At 40.4% G+C, this 18781-nt stretch overlaps 1 protein-coding gene and 1 pseudogene across 1 annotated transcript in view; both read left to right on the top strand.

The window, feature by feature from the left end:
* The window catches only part of LOC134806671 (uncharacterized), an 85741-nt gene extending 76207 nt beyond the window's left edge, over positions 1-9534 (top strand). Inside the window, exons 2-3 of the mRNA XM_063779999.1 lie at positions 7102-8958; positions 9531-9534. Coding sequence (XP_063636069.1) covers positions 7469-8958; positions 9531-9534 — 1494 coding nt within the window. The 5' untranslated portion in view covers positions 7102-7468. The remainder of the gene's footprint in view (positions 1-7101; positions 8959-9530) is intronic.
* Positions 9535-11023: 1489 nt separating this feature from the next.
* LOC134806870 (uncharacterized) lies at positions 11024-12162 on the top strand (annotated as a pseudogene).
* Positions 12163-18781: the final 6619 nt, after the last annotated feature.

Below are 18781 nucleotides of genomic sequence, written 5' to 3'. Positions count from 1 at the left end.
CGTTCTGACTGGTACCAGTCATAATACTTTCCACTTACTACTCTTTTCTTTGCTTCACTTTTTACTTTGTACTGCCTATCCTGTGCCATAAATTTGTGTTTTATACAATAAACACATACATACATACAATACAACGGATCGGGTCGGGGTACCCGTCGAAAGTTATTAGTTATTAAGCAGCCTGTTGGACGGTATTTGGCTGTCGGCCAGAAAATTATGAATGAGTCTAACACACCCGGCAAAGTGCTATGAAAATTAGTTAGGGTGTTGACCAAGTAGTCAAATTGGTTTTATTTCCTTTATTGGCTGTTTATTTACCTACATATATTGTTTTGATTACTAGCCAAAGTAGTAGTAGCTCGGTATAGTAAAATATGCTACTTTGCCGCCGTAAACATTGTAATCCGTTATGATTTCGTTATGTCAGGATGCCAGGAAGCGCTGGTGGCCTAACGGTAAGAGCGTGTGACTTGCAATCCGGAGGTCGCGGGTTCAAACCCCGGCTCGTACCAATGAGTTTTTCGGAACTTATGTACGAAATGTCATTTGATTTGACCAGTCGCTTTTCGGTGAAGGAAAACATAGTGAGGAAACAGGATTAATCCCATTAAGACCTAGTTTCCCCTCTGGGTTAGAAGGTCAGATGGCAGTCGCTTTCGTAAAAACTAGTGCCTACGTCAATTCTTGGGATTAGTTGTCAAGCGGACCCCAGGCTTTCATGAGTCGTGGCAAAATACCGGGATAACGCGAGTTTTATTGGTTGGTTAATGGTTGTAATGTAAGTCACCTAGCCAAGTTTTCCGGTCAGTCTCCCTTTCTTGTTTGAAGTCTGAAGGCACTGACGCGTAAGCATCTGAGCTATTAAATGCGTTTTATTTATTACTTCCAGTTTAAATGAAACTGTGAATCAAAAGAGGCTTGAACGAGGATTCGGCTCAGCGTCCCGAGGGATGATGAAGGCGTTGAATTACTACGGGTCTGCTCGGCTGTGACAGATGGCCAGGCGCTTATCCTGATGCAGGAAACAGTAGATGAGGTAATATATAATTATATTTACAGTACATCTGGTGCTACATAACCACCAGGTGCTATAATAAGCACATTACGTAACTACGTCGAAAATTCAAATGTACCTACTGTAAAACGTTGTACAGTCGACGTCAAAGATATGTTTACACTTTTGTACATTATTCCTTTGTAATAGGGCGAAAAATGTAAACATCTTTGACGTCGACTGTACGATACAAGTATCAAAAATAGGAAATCCTCCACTTTGGTCGTGTTTTAAAATTCGCCACTTGTTGCGAATTACCTATTCGCACGTAAATAAATATTTTAACACTTCTGACTTAGTGGTTGTTTCATCTTCTCCTCACATCATTATTAGACTTTTTAGATATATGTACTTTTTTTAAAGCATCAAAAGTAAGCTGCTGCCAAACTACTAATAACTAATATACATTCTTTACATATTGTATTTCAATATATTGCATTTCAACTTTACTTAGCAGATTAAACGGAGTAGCCCATAGCCCACCAGCGGTTTTAAGAGTAGCGACCCGAACTACACCATCTAGTCCAGGATGATGACATATCGCCCTTACATTGGCCGCTAGGCATTATTACTGCCATACATTCTGGACTAGATGGTGTAGTTCGGATCGCTACTGTTAAAACCGCTGGTGGGCTATTTAAACGCCCTAGTGTAAAACTATATCCGCTGCCTCCGCAATAATCTGTTCCTTCCTCTTCCTATTTGTGTCAGTTAAATTATAAATATCTGGGAGACCGAGCTTTGCTCGGAAAATATATAAAAACTCAAAAATGCGCGTTTTCGCAGAGATAAGACCTAGCTAGATCAATTTTTCGCCCCCGAAAACCCCCATATACCAAATTTCATCGAAATCGTTAGAGCCGTTTCCGATATCCCCGAATAAACAAGAATTGCTCGTTTAAAGGTATTAATAATTCATTTGCCGCATCACATAATTTCATTTTTGAAATTCTCCGCATTTCAAGGCCGGGAGCATGGTGGCGCTACTGCGCCAAAATTCCCATTCGACCTTTTTTAAAATAAAAACTCTACGGTGACTGCTGGCCACCTAGATATGACGCTGACATATTGACATACTGACAAACAGACTTCAGTGTTGAAAATTGCCGCATCGTATCAGTTTTACCGCATATTAAGTATTCAATAAGAAGAATTCTACAAAGTTAAATACATATCGCTCCACCACAATATAACATGAAGCGCGCACTACGGACGAACGGGGTAAGTAGTCATCTGCGAGTATAAATGTCTTTTAGCACCGCACCGCAGTATCGGCTCCAGATCCCGGAATTTCCCCTATCCTCTTAATTCTAAAAGTCCACGACAACCTTAACATAATCTTATAGACCCGAGCCGGGCTAGTAAAATAGTTAGCACCTACTTTACTATAAAGGCCTTGTAGGCCTAAATATGAATCTAACACCTACGGTTTAGCTGAAAGCATTAGCTTCATATACTTATAATTTATAATAATTCATAACTGTCAAATATTGTTTCTTAAATACACAGCGCCGACTATAAACATCGTATTAAGAAGGATTCCTTCTTACCCTTTTGATACAGAACCCTAAAACAGTGACATTTTATTTAAAATATAATTTATAATTTTATTTAGCTACAACAAATATTTTCATTAAATCCGCTTTTAAATAATAAATAAATATTATCCGGATCTAAACGACAGTCAAATGTGAATCAGTTCTTCAATAAAAGACTTCCATGGATGACTAAGTATATGGATGACTGAATAGTATTCATACATAAATCACTTTAACATTTCTGGAAATACATTAAAGTTTGGATAAAATATTAAGGACCAGTTTCTTCAGATACTGAATGTCTGGAAGCTAACTGTGTTAAGTAAAATTTTAGTCTGTCGTCTATTTTCAAGGAAAAGGTTGGGGTAGTGACAACGCGGCTTAAGTGTTCAGTGTTGCATAGACAATCCCTTCTATCTCTGAAATTCACGCGGCCCCTGATGCGAATTATCCAATAAACAAAATGAAAATTTAAGCCTACAGACGCTGACAATGCACTGCAGGTAATCGCTGAATGGAGTCTGAGTATAATCTCAAATTAGACAAAGGCTCATTCATCCAGTGTTAATATCTGAATATTATCCTATCCTATACCATCAATGAAATTCACAAATCGGCAATGTCACGAGCTGTCCTAAAATATTTTGAAAAAGCCTGCCCTGTGCTTCCAAAAATAGTAACATCGGAGACGGCGTTTTAAAATACCTCTAATCGGCATCCTGTTAATTACTTCGGCGTGCAGGCAGTTATTCGACTCGCTTACCGAGAGCAGGCAATAGAGTATGTATAAAATAAATGTGAATTCCTGGCACGCATACTTGTTACGGATCTCGAGGCTGAGTTAATGAATACTGGCCAACAATTGACTGCGCTCTGAAAACGTTAGAATTATAGGGCCAGGGCCCCAATTTCAAACGTAGGTAGGTATATAGTTACTTTCGCGCGTAGTACGTTTCCTTACATATTGTAGAAGCAAAGGATGCGAATAGATTTTAGTTTAGGTATAAGTACGAGTACATATAAAACAGATGAGAAAAGTAACATGGCTATCGAGAATTTCGATTAACTTTCTGCTTACATTTCCAATAGCAAACCGATAAACGGGGTTATATTTCCCCTTTTTATTTATATGTCAGTTATTATATTATTATTATACAGAGCCCACTGTATCCCACTGCTGGGCAAAGGCCTCCCCCTCTCCTTCCAGTATGTCAGTAGAAAGTAAAAATCAAAATTCTCGATAGCCATGTTACTTTTCGCGTCTCGAATACAGCCTCTATATTGTTACTCCCAACACGCTCGCTACAATCCTAATTACTGCTTATTAACTATAATGAAACTTCAGCCGCGCGTTGTTTGCTATGCTACGCGCGCAGCGCAATTTACAAATTTTATAAGTGTTTATTTTACTTTAATTTGTTATTTCAATGAAATTTTTTAATTGGTTGTTAAATAAAATCAAAGAAAATGCACTTGCAAAAAATGCTTTGTGTGTGTTTGGAACATATATGTATATACTACATATACTTATCTAGTTAAAAATTAGATTGTGTTGCATATGAGTTCTAAAATATGGTGCAACTCGGATTTCTGGTAGGTAATCGTTATAGTTAATATTGAAAAAAAAAAAACGAAGTTTTACTTAATATACTTTATGCTATCTACAACTATACAGTGTTAGCCAATATAGCAGGTTTGACTGTAGGTATAAACATCAAATAACCAGATGCGTTTATGTATAAAACGGTTTAAATAATACAATGTCTTAGCGATCAGCTAAATTTGTACAGATGAAACATCTCGTCGATTTCCCTCAGAAACCCTGGACATATTTCAAATACCATTCATTAAAACCTCATCCTTTATTACCAAAATCTCTGACAATATCGTTTCATATCGTTTCGTATCGTCAGGTATACGCTAATGAAATAAACTTTCAGGTAGAACGGAGAAAGTTATTAATATTCATGGGGCGGCCTGTCCCGGCCCTTGTAAATGTTTTATTCGTTAACGAGTCTCCGGGATTAAGGTAATCATGTCACGTTGTGTGCTAGAAGCCTTTGCAATTAATTCGCCACGTAATCAATTTTAGTTTGTGGTGATACGGCCGAATGCTGCGGGTTTGACTGAGTTAGCGCTTGGTCTTTACGGATATTCTACGAAAGCATCAAGGACATTCAAGGAGAATAATCTTATTATGATAAAAAAAAATTATGATATAGGGCAGGGGTCTCCAAACTTTTTTACCTGCCATATTGCGCCTCAGAAACTTTCGCGCAGGCCACCGTCGGCTCCGGGGGGTGTCTGTTGCTACTGTTAGGGCTGAACCCCTGGAGCCTGGCTCCCGCGGGCACTCGCTTTGGGTGTCGGCGGGCCGCATTGGAACGCATCGCGGGCCGGATGTGGCCCGCGGGCCGGGGTTTGGAGACCCCTGATATAGGGGATAAACGAGCAGATGAATCGGCTGATGGTAAGCAATTAACTACCTTCGCCCATAGTTACCTGCAACACCGGAGGCCGGAGGGCTAGTAGCATGGTCATAATTGCTACATGAATTACGTTTTTGAACTTTCGAGAGACTTGTATGAAAAATAATTATGTAGAAATTAAAATATACTTCAAATAACTACGTCGAATGGTTGGAAAACGAAATTCATTGAAATATTATTACCTATATTATTTAAAGAAAAAAGTAAGATGTTTTTATGGTGATATAGTAACCGCTAGATGAATGTTATATTGACATTTACAGAATCAAATATTTTCATCGTCAAGAACCACTACGCCGTAACCCGTAGCAAAGACTTGCCGCTACGAACAGCCGGACCTGTGTAGCAGCATTTGAGCTTTATAAAACTTTTGTTGATTTGTTAGTTTAATACTCGCAATGATCGCTGACACCGATAAATTAGTACGGGGCAGACACATGAGCGCGTGAATCATATTGACATGAATTTGTAAGTTTGAATCAGGCTTGAGGTCTATTCGAACTTTTAAAAAACATCTTACATTCTACTATACCTTAATCTGTTGCGCTCGAAAATTTACGATTTATTTTACTATTCTGATAGGCTACTATCCTGGCTCGATCATGTTTTCGAGAACTCATATATGGAGGAGGTATCCAACAGGATGCAAGTTATCCCCTTTTATGTTAATCTGCCACGCTCGAATAAATCCCAAAATCCCCTCTTGGGCTCCCCTACCACAAGAAAGTAAAAGCGTGTGCGGCTCATTTTAACCACCTCACCTGCTTAGCCACTTGTGCTACTGACTATACCAATAACCTTTCAAAACAACTGTTTCGTGTTAGCCAGAGCAGTGATCTATACGTAATTAATCCCATTCTCGTTCGTGTCAGCGTGCGAAATTCATCCGTGTGTTTGGAGCTCTACCAAAGCCGCGAACACGGCTGTGCGGGGTCACGAAAATGCAGCACCATTTCCCCAGACAAGCTGATACATATCTAGTGCACCCATTGGCCTCGCTTAGTTTCTGTTCTGTGAATTTCAACTTCCTAACAGATAAAAATGAAGCGTTGGAATTTTAAACCTGTTTTGAAACTTTGTTATTTAACTAGCTGGAAATGCACAATTGTTTACGAAACATACAACTAGCCACAATAACGATTCTTTGTTTATCAAATCCAAGTCCTAGTATTTTGTATTCATCAGGCATCTTATTCATATAAAAAATACTTAGCTTTCCTCTTAGAGGGTGGCTACATAATTATGTATTCAATGTGTTTATATTTATTTACCATCATCCGCCTATATACCTACCAACACCTCACAGCCAAACGCAGGCCTCCCCATTTTAAATTAGAGGCTACACGACTTTTGCTGAAGTCTCCGAAGTACCCTAAGGATTTCTGTTAAATTAAAGTTTTGGTTCCATAATCTTCTAATTAAAATAAAAAGGTTCATACTTCCAGTAAGGAACCGTTACATTTTTTTAGATGTACCTACTCGTATTTTAATAGTATTTTATACAATCGTGATATAATAGAGAGTTTTTCAGTCGAGTACCGTGTTTAGGCAACGAAGCTTGCTGAGTTGCCTAAGTAAGGTACGAGATTGAAAAGCTTGATTATATCACTATTGTATACAATACTTTTTCTACTAGTCAACAAAAATAATACTTTAAACTAGTAGAATCATACAAACAACAAATTTTGGGGGTTATTGTTGACCGCGTCCGTAGGCGAAGCACTTGTGCTTCTTGACTCTAGATACCCTACACGTGACCCCCGGGTAGTGCTAAATGGTCAACACAATTCCTTAGGGTAGTGGGGTTTGTCAGTGGTCCCACGTAATTTCAAATCACCGGTGGTAGAGTCCTAAAGAGGACGATCATTTCAGTCCAAAGGGTTCGTCTGGATAGCAACCACCTTCGCGTTGTAGTTGGCCGCAAAGCATCCTTCCCTGTTGATGTGTTCCGGTTGAGTGCGCGAAATCCAGCCCCCCTTATCCGATCAACTAAAGTTCCGGCAGTCCTTGGTCTGCTGAGGCCTGTTACCTCGCACTGCTGCTTCAGGCGTGCTTCCTTGGCACGGGGGCCAGGGAGACCCGGTGAAACGGTTGTCCGCTGGCCGCCCGCTGGTTCGTAGAGGACCCGAACCCCGGCCGTCCCTGCTGGGGAGGCTGTCCTGCCGCCAGTGAAAAAAGCCTGTGTGTTGGTCGCTGCGCCGGAATGGGAAACCGGAGTGGAACGTAGCGCCTGGCCACGGGTCGGACCGGGGGCCCTTCCGTCCCCCGTGCCAGGGAATCACTCTACCTGTTGCGTCTAGGTGAGGATTGGCCTTGCCTGTGACCTTGTGACTGTGGGTATTTTGGTTGATCCACTTTTTTCCCTTTATTACCCGCTCATTCCAAATATGAATAAACGAAACAAGAAAAACCGTAATACAGCGGCTTCGTTTTCCACACTCACTGTGGATTTTTGTAACATCAGAGGACTCCACTCCAACCTCAATTCCGTCCACCACCACCTTGAGACAGACAAGCCGGCCTTGCTTTTCTTGACGGAGACACAGATATCTACCCCGGCCGACATCTCTTACCTTATGTACCCTGGATACAGCCTCGAACACAAGTTCGTGTCACGGGCTGGAGTGTGCATATTTGTCCGGGATGATATCTGCTGTCGTCGTTTGGGCAGTCTTGAAGATAGAGATCTGTCACTTATTTGGGCGCGCGTAGATTACGGTGGCCACGTCCGTATCTATGTGTGCTTATACAGGTCTCACAGCGGAGACTCGGAAACCAATCGCCTGCTGGAGCGTATCCAAGTGGGACTCAGCGAAGTTCTCGAGCGGCTTCCCTCGGCGGAGTTAGTGATCCTTGGTGACTTCAACGCGCACCACAGCGAGTGGTTGGGATCATTGCGCACTGACTACGCCGGGAGAGCTGTACACAGCTTTGCTGCAGCGTATGATCTCTCGCAAATAGTCGATGGTCCCACTAGAATTCCGGACATCGAAGGTCATACCCCTGCTCTCTTAGACCTACTGCTGACCTCGCATCCAGAACGCCACCAGGTATCCCGTCTTGCACCCTTGGGTTCGTCAGACCATTGCCTGGTGCGTTCTGTTGTTACCACGGAGCGGACAGGGCAATCTCGACCTTCTGGGTTGCGCCGTGTCTGGCACTATGGATCAGCAGATTGGGATGGACTGCGGGAGTTTTATGCGTCCTACCCTTGGGGGCAGCTCTGCTTCTCCTCGGATGATCTTGACAACTGTGCGAAATTCGTAGCTGACACGATCCTGCTAGGTATGGAATGCTTCGTTCCTAGCACATTAGTTCGTGTTGGCAATCGTTCTCAGCCCTGGTTTGGTCGAGCGTGCGCTGAAGCCCGTAAATCAAAGGAAGAAGCTTACCAAGCCTGGGCTGCTGCGCGTCAGGTCAATGATCGTAACTGTTCCGAATTGAAGAAGCGACTTAATGCTGCTACTAGGTCTTGTAAGAAGCGAATTGTTGCAGCCAAGTTTGAACATACCCGCAGAATTGGTGAGATACTAGTCAGTCAGCCCTCTGGGTCCCGAACTTTCTGGTCTCTCGCCAAAGCTGTTCAGGGGAACTTTTGCAGGGTCTCCTTACCATCCTTGCACAAACCCGATGACTCACTGGCTCATTCCGCAAAAGAGAAAGCAGACCTACTTTGCTCTCTATTTGCGTCGAATTCTACACTGGACGACGGGGGCAATACACCTCCCACTATTCCGCAATGCGAGTACTCTACTCGTATGCCCGAGGTCCGCTTTACTCAAAGCGCAGTAAGGCGTGCTCTCTTTGCCCTCGACGTCAAGAAGTCCAGTGGGCCAGACGGTATTCCTGCTGTTGTATTAAAAACGTGCGCCCCAGAGTTAGCTCCGGTTCTGACGCGACTATTCTCGCTCTCATACCGCTCAGGGAAATTCCCGTCTTCCTGGAAGATTGCTTCTGCTTTCTCTCAGCACATTGCCCCTAGCCAACACGGTTTTTGTCAAGGTCGTAGCGTGGATACAAATCTGCTGACCTTTACCGATTTTATTATCAATAGGATTTCTTCTGGCTGTCAGGTGGACGTCGTGTATACTGATTTTTCGAAATGTTTTGACAAAATTAACCATAATAACTTAATCAAGAAACTCTTTGAGCTCGGTATACACGGCGACCTCCTTAGATGGATAAAGTCTTACCTGTCCAATCGCAGTCAGGCGGTTGCCTTGAAGGGTTATACTTCTTGCTTTCTTCCTATACCTTCCGGAGTACCCCAAGGATCGCATCTTGGTCCCTTACTATTTATCTTATATGTCAATGACATGGCAACCTGTTTTCGAAACTCTGAGCACCTCGTCTATGCAGATGACACAAAAATCTACAAAGCTGTGTCATCGGAAGCAGATTGCCGTGCATTACAGCATGATTTGGATAACTTTTCCCGCTATTGTTCAGATAATCATCTTTTCTTGAATAATGAAAAATGTTTCATAATCAGCTTTAATCGTAAAAATGATCCGTTAATTTTCAATTAAACCTTAGCTGGGAAAAATATAGCCCGGGTATCTTCCATTAGGGACTTAGGTGTTACTTTAGACTCACAATTAAATTTTAGTTTACATATTGATAATATATGTAAGCGAGCTTATAAGAAGTTAGGGATGATTCTCAGGATCGGACAGCCCTTCAGGCGCCCCAATACTTATAAACTATTGTTCTATTCCTTTGTTAGGAGTATACTTGAATTTGGTTGTGTTGTGTGGACACCTCAGTATCAAGTTCATATTGATCGCCTGGAAAGGATCCAAAATATTTTTCTAAAATCTCTCTGTTACAGAACGGGCAATTATTTCGAACGTACTTCGTTAGCAGCGAAGCATTTTTGTGTTCCTTCCCTTTATAACCGAAGACACTATTTAGATGTAATGTTCTTATTCAAAATTCTTAATGGAATAATTAAATGTCCGAATCTCTTTGAATTAGTCACTTTCAGTTGTCCGCACCTCCCCCTACGTTCCAGATCTCTATTTCACATCAGCTTTGCTCGTAAGAATTACTCTCGGCACACTTTTTTCAGACGAGTCCCTAGTTATGTTAATAAGCATTTACATGATATTGATCCTTTTCACTCTTCCTTGTTTAGTCTCAAAATTGAACTTAAACGTAAATTGTTTTAGTTTTAAGTATTAAACATCGTTTTAAATAACAAAATGTATAAATGTAACTTTCCGATTGTCCTACCTACCAAATAGTAAAATAAATTGATGACTACTTATCCGATAATACTAAAATAGATATTGATGTTAAACCTATTTACCAATCTTCAACTTACCTACCCTCTATATAATTTCACACAATACTGATTTTGTTTGGAAGACTGGTAAATATAATTTATAGTAGTATGTAGTAATAGTAGGTATGGCTCATAATTTCAAATTTCTTTTTCTTTCTGCGGTTATTATGTATGTTAACATTATGTATTACCTACTCATTAATGAACCTCCAGGTCTGTTTCTTAAGTATGTTAAGTACACTACATTGTACTAAAAATCCATTTGCATTATGTGACTGTTTGTGTTCTAAATAAATTAAAAAAAAAAAAAAAAAAAAAGATTGCCTGGGTTCACCCTATACCCAAAAAGGGTGACCGTACCGACCCTTCCAACTACCGGCCTATTGCGATCACCTCCCTGCTCTCTAAGGTGATGGAGCGTGTGGTAAACAACCAGCTCCTTAAGTACCTCGAAGACCACCAGCTAATTAGCGACCGGCAATACGGGTTTCGCCGTGGTCGAGGCGCTGGAGACCTTCTTGTTTACCTCACTCACCGATGGGCCACCGCCATAGAGAGTAAGGGAGAGGCACTGGCTGTTAGCCTGGATATCGCAAAGGCCTTCGATAGGGTTTGGCATAAGGCACTTCTCTAAAAACTTCCCTCATACGGGCTTCCTAAGGGGTTGTGCACATGGGTTTCCAGCTTCCTGTGTGGGCGTAGCATTGCAGTCGTCACTGACGGAATATGCTCGGACTATAAGCCCATAAACGCTGGCGTACCCCAAGGATCTGTACTATCGCCTACCCTGTTCCTTCTGCATATCAATGATATGTTATTGACTAACAATATTCATTGCTATGCAGATGACAGCACTGGCGATAGCTGTTATACAGGTCGTGTAAACGCCCCCCCTGAGCAGGTGTCGGAGTGTAGGATGCGACTTGTGTCTGAGATCGAGACGTCCCTTGAACAGGTCTCCGAGTGGGGTAGACGTAACCTCGTCCAGTTCAACCCCAGTAAGACACAAGTCTGTGCGTTTTCCGCTAAAAAAGCCCCATTTGTCACGGCGCCAAAGTTTCAGGGCATTCCCCTTACCATGGCTAAAAGTATCGGGATACTTGGTGTCGATATTACGAACGAAGTCCAGTTTCGGAGTCATTTGGAACATAAAGCCAAACTGGCCTCCAAAAAGCTTGGGGTGCTTAACAGAGCCAAACAGTACTTCACACCTAGTCACCGGCTTTTGTTATATAAAGCGCAGGTTCGACCTCATATGGAATACTGTTCTCATCTCTGGTCTGGCGCTCCACAATACCAGCTCCTTCCTCTTGACTCCATCCAACGGCGGGCAGTTCGTATTGTCGGCGATCCCGAACTTACTGACGGCTTAGAACCTCTTAGCCTTCGGAGAGACGTTGGCTCTCTTTGCATGTTCTACCGTCTCGCGTCTGTACAATGGGGAGTGCTCGGAAGAACTTTTTGATTTGGTGCCATCGTCTCGTTTCTATCACCGCACCTCCCGCCAAAGGAGCAAAGTTCATCCCCACTTCTTAGATACATGGCACACCAAGAATAAGCGGGCATCTCGCTCGTTTCTTCCCAGAACGTGCAGAATGTGGAATGACTTGCCTTCTGAGGTATTTCCTTTGCGCTACGACATGGGATTCTTCAAGAAGCGGGTATTTAGGGTTCTCAAGGGTCGGCAACGCTTAAGTGGCTCCTGTGATGTTGCTTATGTCCATGGGCGACGATGACCGCTTCCCATCAGGCGGCTCGTCTGCTCGCTTGCTGACTATAACATAAAAAAAAAAAAAAAAACAAACCAAACCAAAAGTATACCTACAGCTAAATTTCGCGAGCTGCCGTGATACCTTCATACTGGTACGCGACCCGGCCGCCGCGCCCCGCGCCCTACGGCGGGTTGGTCAACGACACCTTCTCGTAACTCATGAGGCCCTGGTACTTGCGCCGCGCTAAATTCAATTTTTAAACAGTTGTTTTCTCGATTTTGGCCACCGTAGCCTATGGAGACTAACAAGCAACACTAAGGGTCGGTTGCACCAAACTGTTCGTATCGTTAAAGAGTTCGCTAAATTTTTATGTATGGAATGTTTCATAGTAAAGCGCCTGGGCGCGTCGGCTTACGTTGATCAGTCTGTCAAATGTGGTTGGTGCAACTGGGCCTAAGTGGTTTTCGTAGTCTATGGATGTTGCTATATTAAGGGTGTCACATGCGCGTTTCTGACTTATGAACCAATTGTTTCTACTATACAACCTAAAACAATTAATTTGAGCTATGGTTTTTTTTCGTCCTCTTGATCGCGGCGAGCTGTGATTGGTCAATTTCATTATAGTTGACTAAACTGTATCGAAATGAATATTATAGTTGAGTTGGGAGCCCATACATTAAAAATACCCAATTGCAGTTTGGTATAAGAAATCTTAATTCATGAATTACGGTCGACTAGTAGAAAAAAGCTTTAATGAACGTGTAATCGGATGCACCCGCAAAAATACGCTCCCGTTAACTCCTAATGACTAGAGATAGTTTACCTACCTACGTTATTTTAATATTTTTAGGTCAGGTTAGGTTAGGTTAGACACAATTATAATTAGTTTTAGTGTAGTATTATATGTTATGTAATAATTTATGTAAGTGTTAGGTTAAGAAACGAGTGTTTATATTCGCCAACAAACTGTTCTGCAGTTTGGCGAAATTTCAAGCCTGTAAAAATTGTTTATTGTATATGTTAGAAAAAGAAATGTATACGTAATTAAGATACTTTTAAAATAACTTATTAAACATTTTTTTATGTTATTAAAGTTCCATGCATTCTACACGTTTTAGTTTGATTTGACAGATTAAGTATTTATCTATATTAGTGAAAATTAATAACAATTATGTCCCTTACATAATAAAAGACGAACATGTTTCTTAAGACTTACTTGGTCCAACCTTTCATTACAGGTGCAAAATGTGATCTGGTGAAAAATATGAAAATATTTACGGTATTAAATCTGGAAGTTTAATTTTCGATTCATATTCCTATCACTCGTCGTCGCCAGGTGCATAAAGCGAGGCTATAAAACTTCAAATTACACTGGCCCATTGTTGCCTCCGTCGAGAGCTCTTATGACTCGCAGACAATATGCATATTCACCCCGGCCGCCCCTCGAGTGCGTGTGTGGAAGAATAAGGATACAGGGGAGGTATTGTGGTAAGAATGGAAAGTTGTGATATTAATTTAGAGCGTATGGAAGATGCCGGGTACCAGCTAGTGTGATGGCTATCCCAACGAGTATGTCCTAGCTGAAATGGCTTTCTTTGCATACAACTGTGGGAGTAAGAAACCTATTTTGGGTTTAAGTGTTCTGTAGTTTTGTAAAACAAACCGTTGTTCAAATAAGCAGCAGCGCATATATCTCTCCTGAATAGTGTTCCTATGAAGCTTTGTCTAGGTAGATACTTCACTACTCTTATTTAATCGGGTAACCAATATATCAACTTTGTTTCATATTAAATCGATTCGGAAATTGGTTTTGGTTACGAAGCTGATAATGTTCTTCTACTCTCTATCGACTAACATACTTACTTACTATATTTAAAGTAATAATTAATAATTGAGAAATTCCCAATTAGGGCTCAGTATCGTTCTTCCATAACAATCAATGTAAAAATATTACTGAGTTTCTAGCAAATAACAAATTTCACTTTACTTTGTGATTATGGTTTTGTATGATATTTTTTTCACCACCATAAAAAATCTTTTCTCTGCCTAATAACGGTAAATATACGTAGCCTGAATATATTTAATAACGCATGTAAATATAAATGGCTTATCAAATCTACGGAGATTTTAATTTCGAAAAAAAAACTGAGCTCTTAGAAACGGATCTCAACCTTTTCCCCGGAACATTACTTTGGGATGAAATGTAAATACAGGGTGATATGAATATAAATGCCGTTTAAGTAGACGGTATGGCGGCGGGTCGTCGTTATACCACCGGCAACCGCAGCTTGAAACTGATGCTGCAAGAGAAAAAGCCACGGTAGGTATTTATTTGAAATTTTAGCTTTTTATTGTAAGGTGTATATATTCAGTTAATTCAGAAAATCTCCTGTAATTTTATCATGAGTCCATTTTCGGACGTGTTGCGAGTGGTGGCTAATATTTGGTTTTATAATTATCCAGATACCAAAGAGAAAGTTTGATTGGGCGATTGACTACTCCTGCTTTTGTGCCAAATTTAAACTACAATTTCATATCATTTTAGAACCTAGATTCCCAAATGTCAATTATTTAATTTAATTATCTAATGTCTTCGTTAGAATTTCATTAACTCTTAAAGACCCTGCAACTACTTAAATTTCTTTTTCTAGTTGAGCCCATTGATTGTTGAGACAATTACAAAGAATCGACCCCCCCCTCCCTGGTCTCCCCTCGTCAAACGACTGTATAGACTGTGGTAGGTAATACGTAGATTCATGCTTTCCAACCATAACCAGTTGGTTAACATTTACAGTATAAGGGTTGGTTGCACCAAACTGCTTGTTATCGTTAAAGAGTTCGATAAATTTTATTGTATGGAAAGTTTCATAGTAAAGTGTCATTCAATAGAACTTGCTAACTATGTAAACAAAAGTTACCAGTAAATTGACATTCAGTGTCAATTTTAGTATGGCGGTTTGTTTACACAGTTAGCAAGTTCTATTGAATGACAGTTTAAATTGCCGCGGTGCGCCGGGTGACGTTGATCAGTCTGTCAAATGCGGATGGTGCAACTGGCACTAAGTATTTATAAAGATTATCTTCAAAATCCTTATAGTGGCAAAGAAAATACTGGAAGATATTGGTCACAATCGATATACTGGAAATGCTGAAAATACTGGAAGATATTGGAAACATAAATGCCTCCTTCATTCCTCAGACCAACTGTTCTCCTTTCGCAGTTGTCTCTTTTAGATTATGATACCTCTCCATATGTAAACGGAGTGCAATACGCAGGGGGAGCCAACAGATATGGCTATGCAAATGACATACATATTATCAAAATCTCTATTTTACATAAACGAGTTATTTATATAATTTGAAATGGGGCGAGAAAACTCTGTGTTTTAGTGTTCACCAAAAACCAACCGTTTAAGAATGTTAGTATAATATTGACTTAGGTACTGTAAAATATTAATCGTTTTTAAGTACCATGAATTACCCTGATAATATTGGAAATAAGCTTTGCACTGAAATAAATGGAAAATATTTATTCGTTTTTGCCACGGGGGAGTACCTCCTATCCCATTAAAATAAATAATGTACTTACATAACAGGTGATAATGGCAGTTCTATCATATTAGTTAGTTAATACGTAGTAGGTAAATAAATAGATAGTTATTAAGTAGATTTATTACTATATAATAATTTCTATGACTTAACTCATTTACATTTTTACATAAAATCGTTGAATAAAAAATATTTTTTGTAAATTTACTCTACAAATTCAGGATTTCTTACTATATTGTGCTTACTACTGACTTGGAGTAATAGAAGCTCTTTAAAGTATGCGCTTTTGAAATTCCTTCTTAAATATAACTATGCCAAGCCACGTTCTTTGTACGTAATGAAAATAACTAGTAAATAACAAAAAAGCTAGGGGGCTGTCCATAAATTACGTCATCGATTTTTGACGATTTTTGACCCCCCCCCCCCCTATAATCATCCAAAAATCATGCTTCAAATGGCCCCATTTCCTCCTACTTCATGCTACCGTCATCCGATGTCCAGACCCCCCCTCCCCCCCCCTAATTTGAAATGACGTAATTTATGAATAGCCCCTAGACAAATAAAAATGAAGTGAAGAGGTTTACAAGCGCGACTAGAGAAATATTAACGTTGCATGGAATTTAATATTGAACATAAGCACTTGGAATATTCTGCTGGGAAATCTTATGGAAAATAACTCACCCAGCCAATGCGCTCGAAACAAAGTAAATCGGTATTTATATTGCCGGAACATATGCATAGTTAGGATATTTATTTTAGTTGAGGTAGATTGACTGAAGATTTACCTAATATCAATTAGGTAAATATAACTATATGTTAAATTATAACTGCTATTAGGTAAATCTTCAGTGACTAGACTTTTATATCGACCGGGATATGAACCGTGATTACCTTTTTTATTGTTTTCGATCTCCCGATATTTTGACGCAGTTACATGCATCTTGTTCACGGGTAACTGATGATAGCGGGTGGGTGTCAAAGTTGTGTAGATATAAGTCTAGTGAAACTAACCGTGAATCATTCAAAATCTACAGTCAATCTACCGCATGTTGCATTACAGTTAGCAACACTATAAAGATTATGTTAGGGGTAACTTAGTAGACGATGATATATAAGTACTAGCTGTGCCCGCGGCTCCGCCCGCGTGGAATTCGGTATGTGTCAGTTAGCGGCTAATTTCTAATCCTCTTCTCTGGAGGCGGAACTTGAAGTAAAGTTGACAGATGGATATGCTAGAGGACTGTAGTCCAGATAAAATATTTTACAGTTAGGTACCACTAAATAAAACTACACTCCAAAATCAATAGGTTTTTTCGCCCTTATTAAAATTTTACACGTGATTTAAACGACAGAGTAGTAGGTCTATATCGGACGATACAGTAAGGTATACGCGCGCGAGCGAAGGCGAAGCGGCCTGCCTGGCTAGAGCGCCACTCACCGTGGTCTTCTTCAGACTCCTGAGGAGGAGGATTGTAACCTCAATGAGTTGCGAGACTTTCGCGAATGATTCGATTTTTTTCGGGAAGGCATGGAAATGCGTATAAAATGCGAGTCCCAAATCGTTTGACTCCGCAAACGACCAGTGCCGGATTAAGATATTTTGATGCCCTAAGCATTTCTAGACCATGGTGCTCCCTCTCCCTAGGGTCATCAAGATTACATTGAATTTGTTTGGTAAATTGACTGACGATCATTGCCGCATTACAGCTGAGAATGGAAATCAGTCACATGAATTTATCACGAAAATTGACAGTGCCGCAGCAGTAACGTCGCTACAGAGTACCTAATGCTGCCGCAGTCGCTACCCGAATGTCACATTTATCATATATTAGAATGTTATTGAAAACGCGAGCGAAGCGAGCGCGAAAATATTTGGATATAAAAAACGCAATTTGTTAGACAGTTGTACATTTTTACTTTTAGTATGGAAATCAGTCACATTAGTTTATAGTTATTGAAAACGCGAGCAAAGCGAGCGTGAATATTTTTCGATATAAAAAACACAATTTAAAAGACAGTTGTACATTTTTACTTTTATTATGGAAGTCAGTCACATCATTTTATCACAAAAATTGACAGTGCTGCAGCAGTATCGTTGCAACAGAATATTAATGCTGCTGCAGTCGCCACCCGAATGTCACCTTTATCATATATTAGAAAGTTATTGAAAACGCGAGCGTAGCGAGCGCGAAAATGTTCCGATATAAAAAACACTATTTGATAGACAGTTGTACATTTTTACTTCTATTATGGAAATCAGTCACATCATTTTATCACGAAAATTGACAGTGCTGCAGCAGTAACGTTGCAACAGAATAATGCTGCTGCAGTCACCACCCGAATGTCACCTTTGCTATATCTTAGCAAGTTATTGAAAACGCGAGCGAAGCGACCGCGAACATATTTCGATATAAAAAACGCAATTTGATAGACAGTTGTACATTTTTACTTTTAGTATGGAAAACAGTCACATTAGGTTATAGTTATTGAAAACGCGAGCGAAGCGAGCGCGAAAATTTTTCGATATAAAAAACACAATTTAAAAGACAGTTGTACATTTTTACTTTTATTATGGAAATCAGTCACATCATTTTATCACAAAAATTTACAGTGCTGCAGCAGTAACGTTCCAACAGAATAATGCTGCTGCAGTCGCCACCCGAATGTCACCTTTATCATATCTTAGAAAGTTATTGAAAACGCGAGCGAAGCGAGCGCGAAAATTTTTCGATATAAAAAACACAATTTGATAGACAGTTGTACATTTTTACTTTTCGTCCCAACCAGGCGCGAATCCAGGATTTCATACAGAGAAGGTATGGGACAGTTTTATATCAGCCTAGCTTCACATAGGACTCGATATTTAAGGGTCTCAGCGAGGTTGTTTGATGCAAGAGAGGTGAAAAGATGCAAGAAAGCAGAGCTTGGAATTGACCAAGTGAATTGAATTGGCAAAGTGTGACCAAGGCAGAAGGCCCAGCTGCGAAAGAGGAAAGGATCCACGCCCAAGTGTAATTAAGGCAGAAGATCAACTTTGCCGTAAGGCAGAAGGCCTCGCATAAGACCTAACGCCGAACTGCAAAAGAGTGGCTTGAAATCGAATCTATGCACGTAATCACGACTCTTCTACTGCTCGGTCTTCGGCTTCACTC

This window comes from Cydia splendana, chromosome 3 (assembly GCF_910591565.1).
Source record: "Cydia splendana chromosome 3, ilCydSple1.2, whole genome shotgun sequence".
Taxonomy (NCBI): domain Eukaryota; kingdom Metazoa; phylum Arthropoda; class Insecta; order Lepidoptera; family Tortricidae; genus Cydia; species Cydia splendana.
This window is presented reverse-complemented; position numbering and strand designations above follow the sequence as displayed.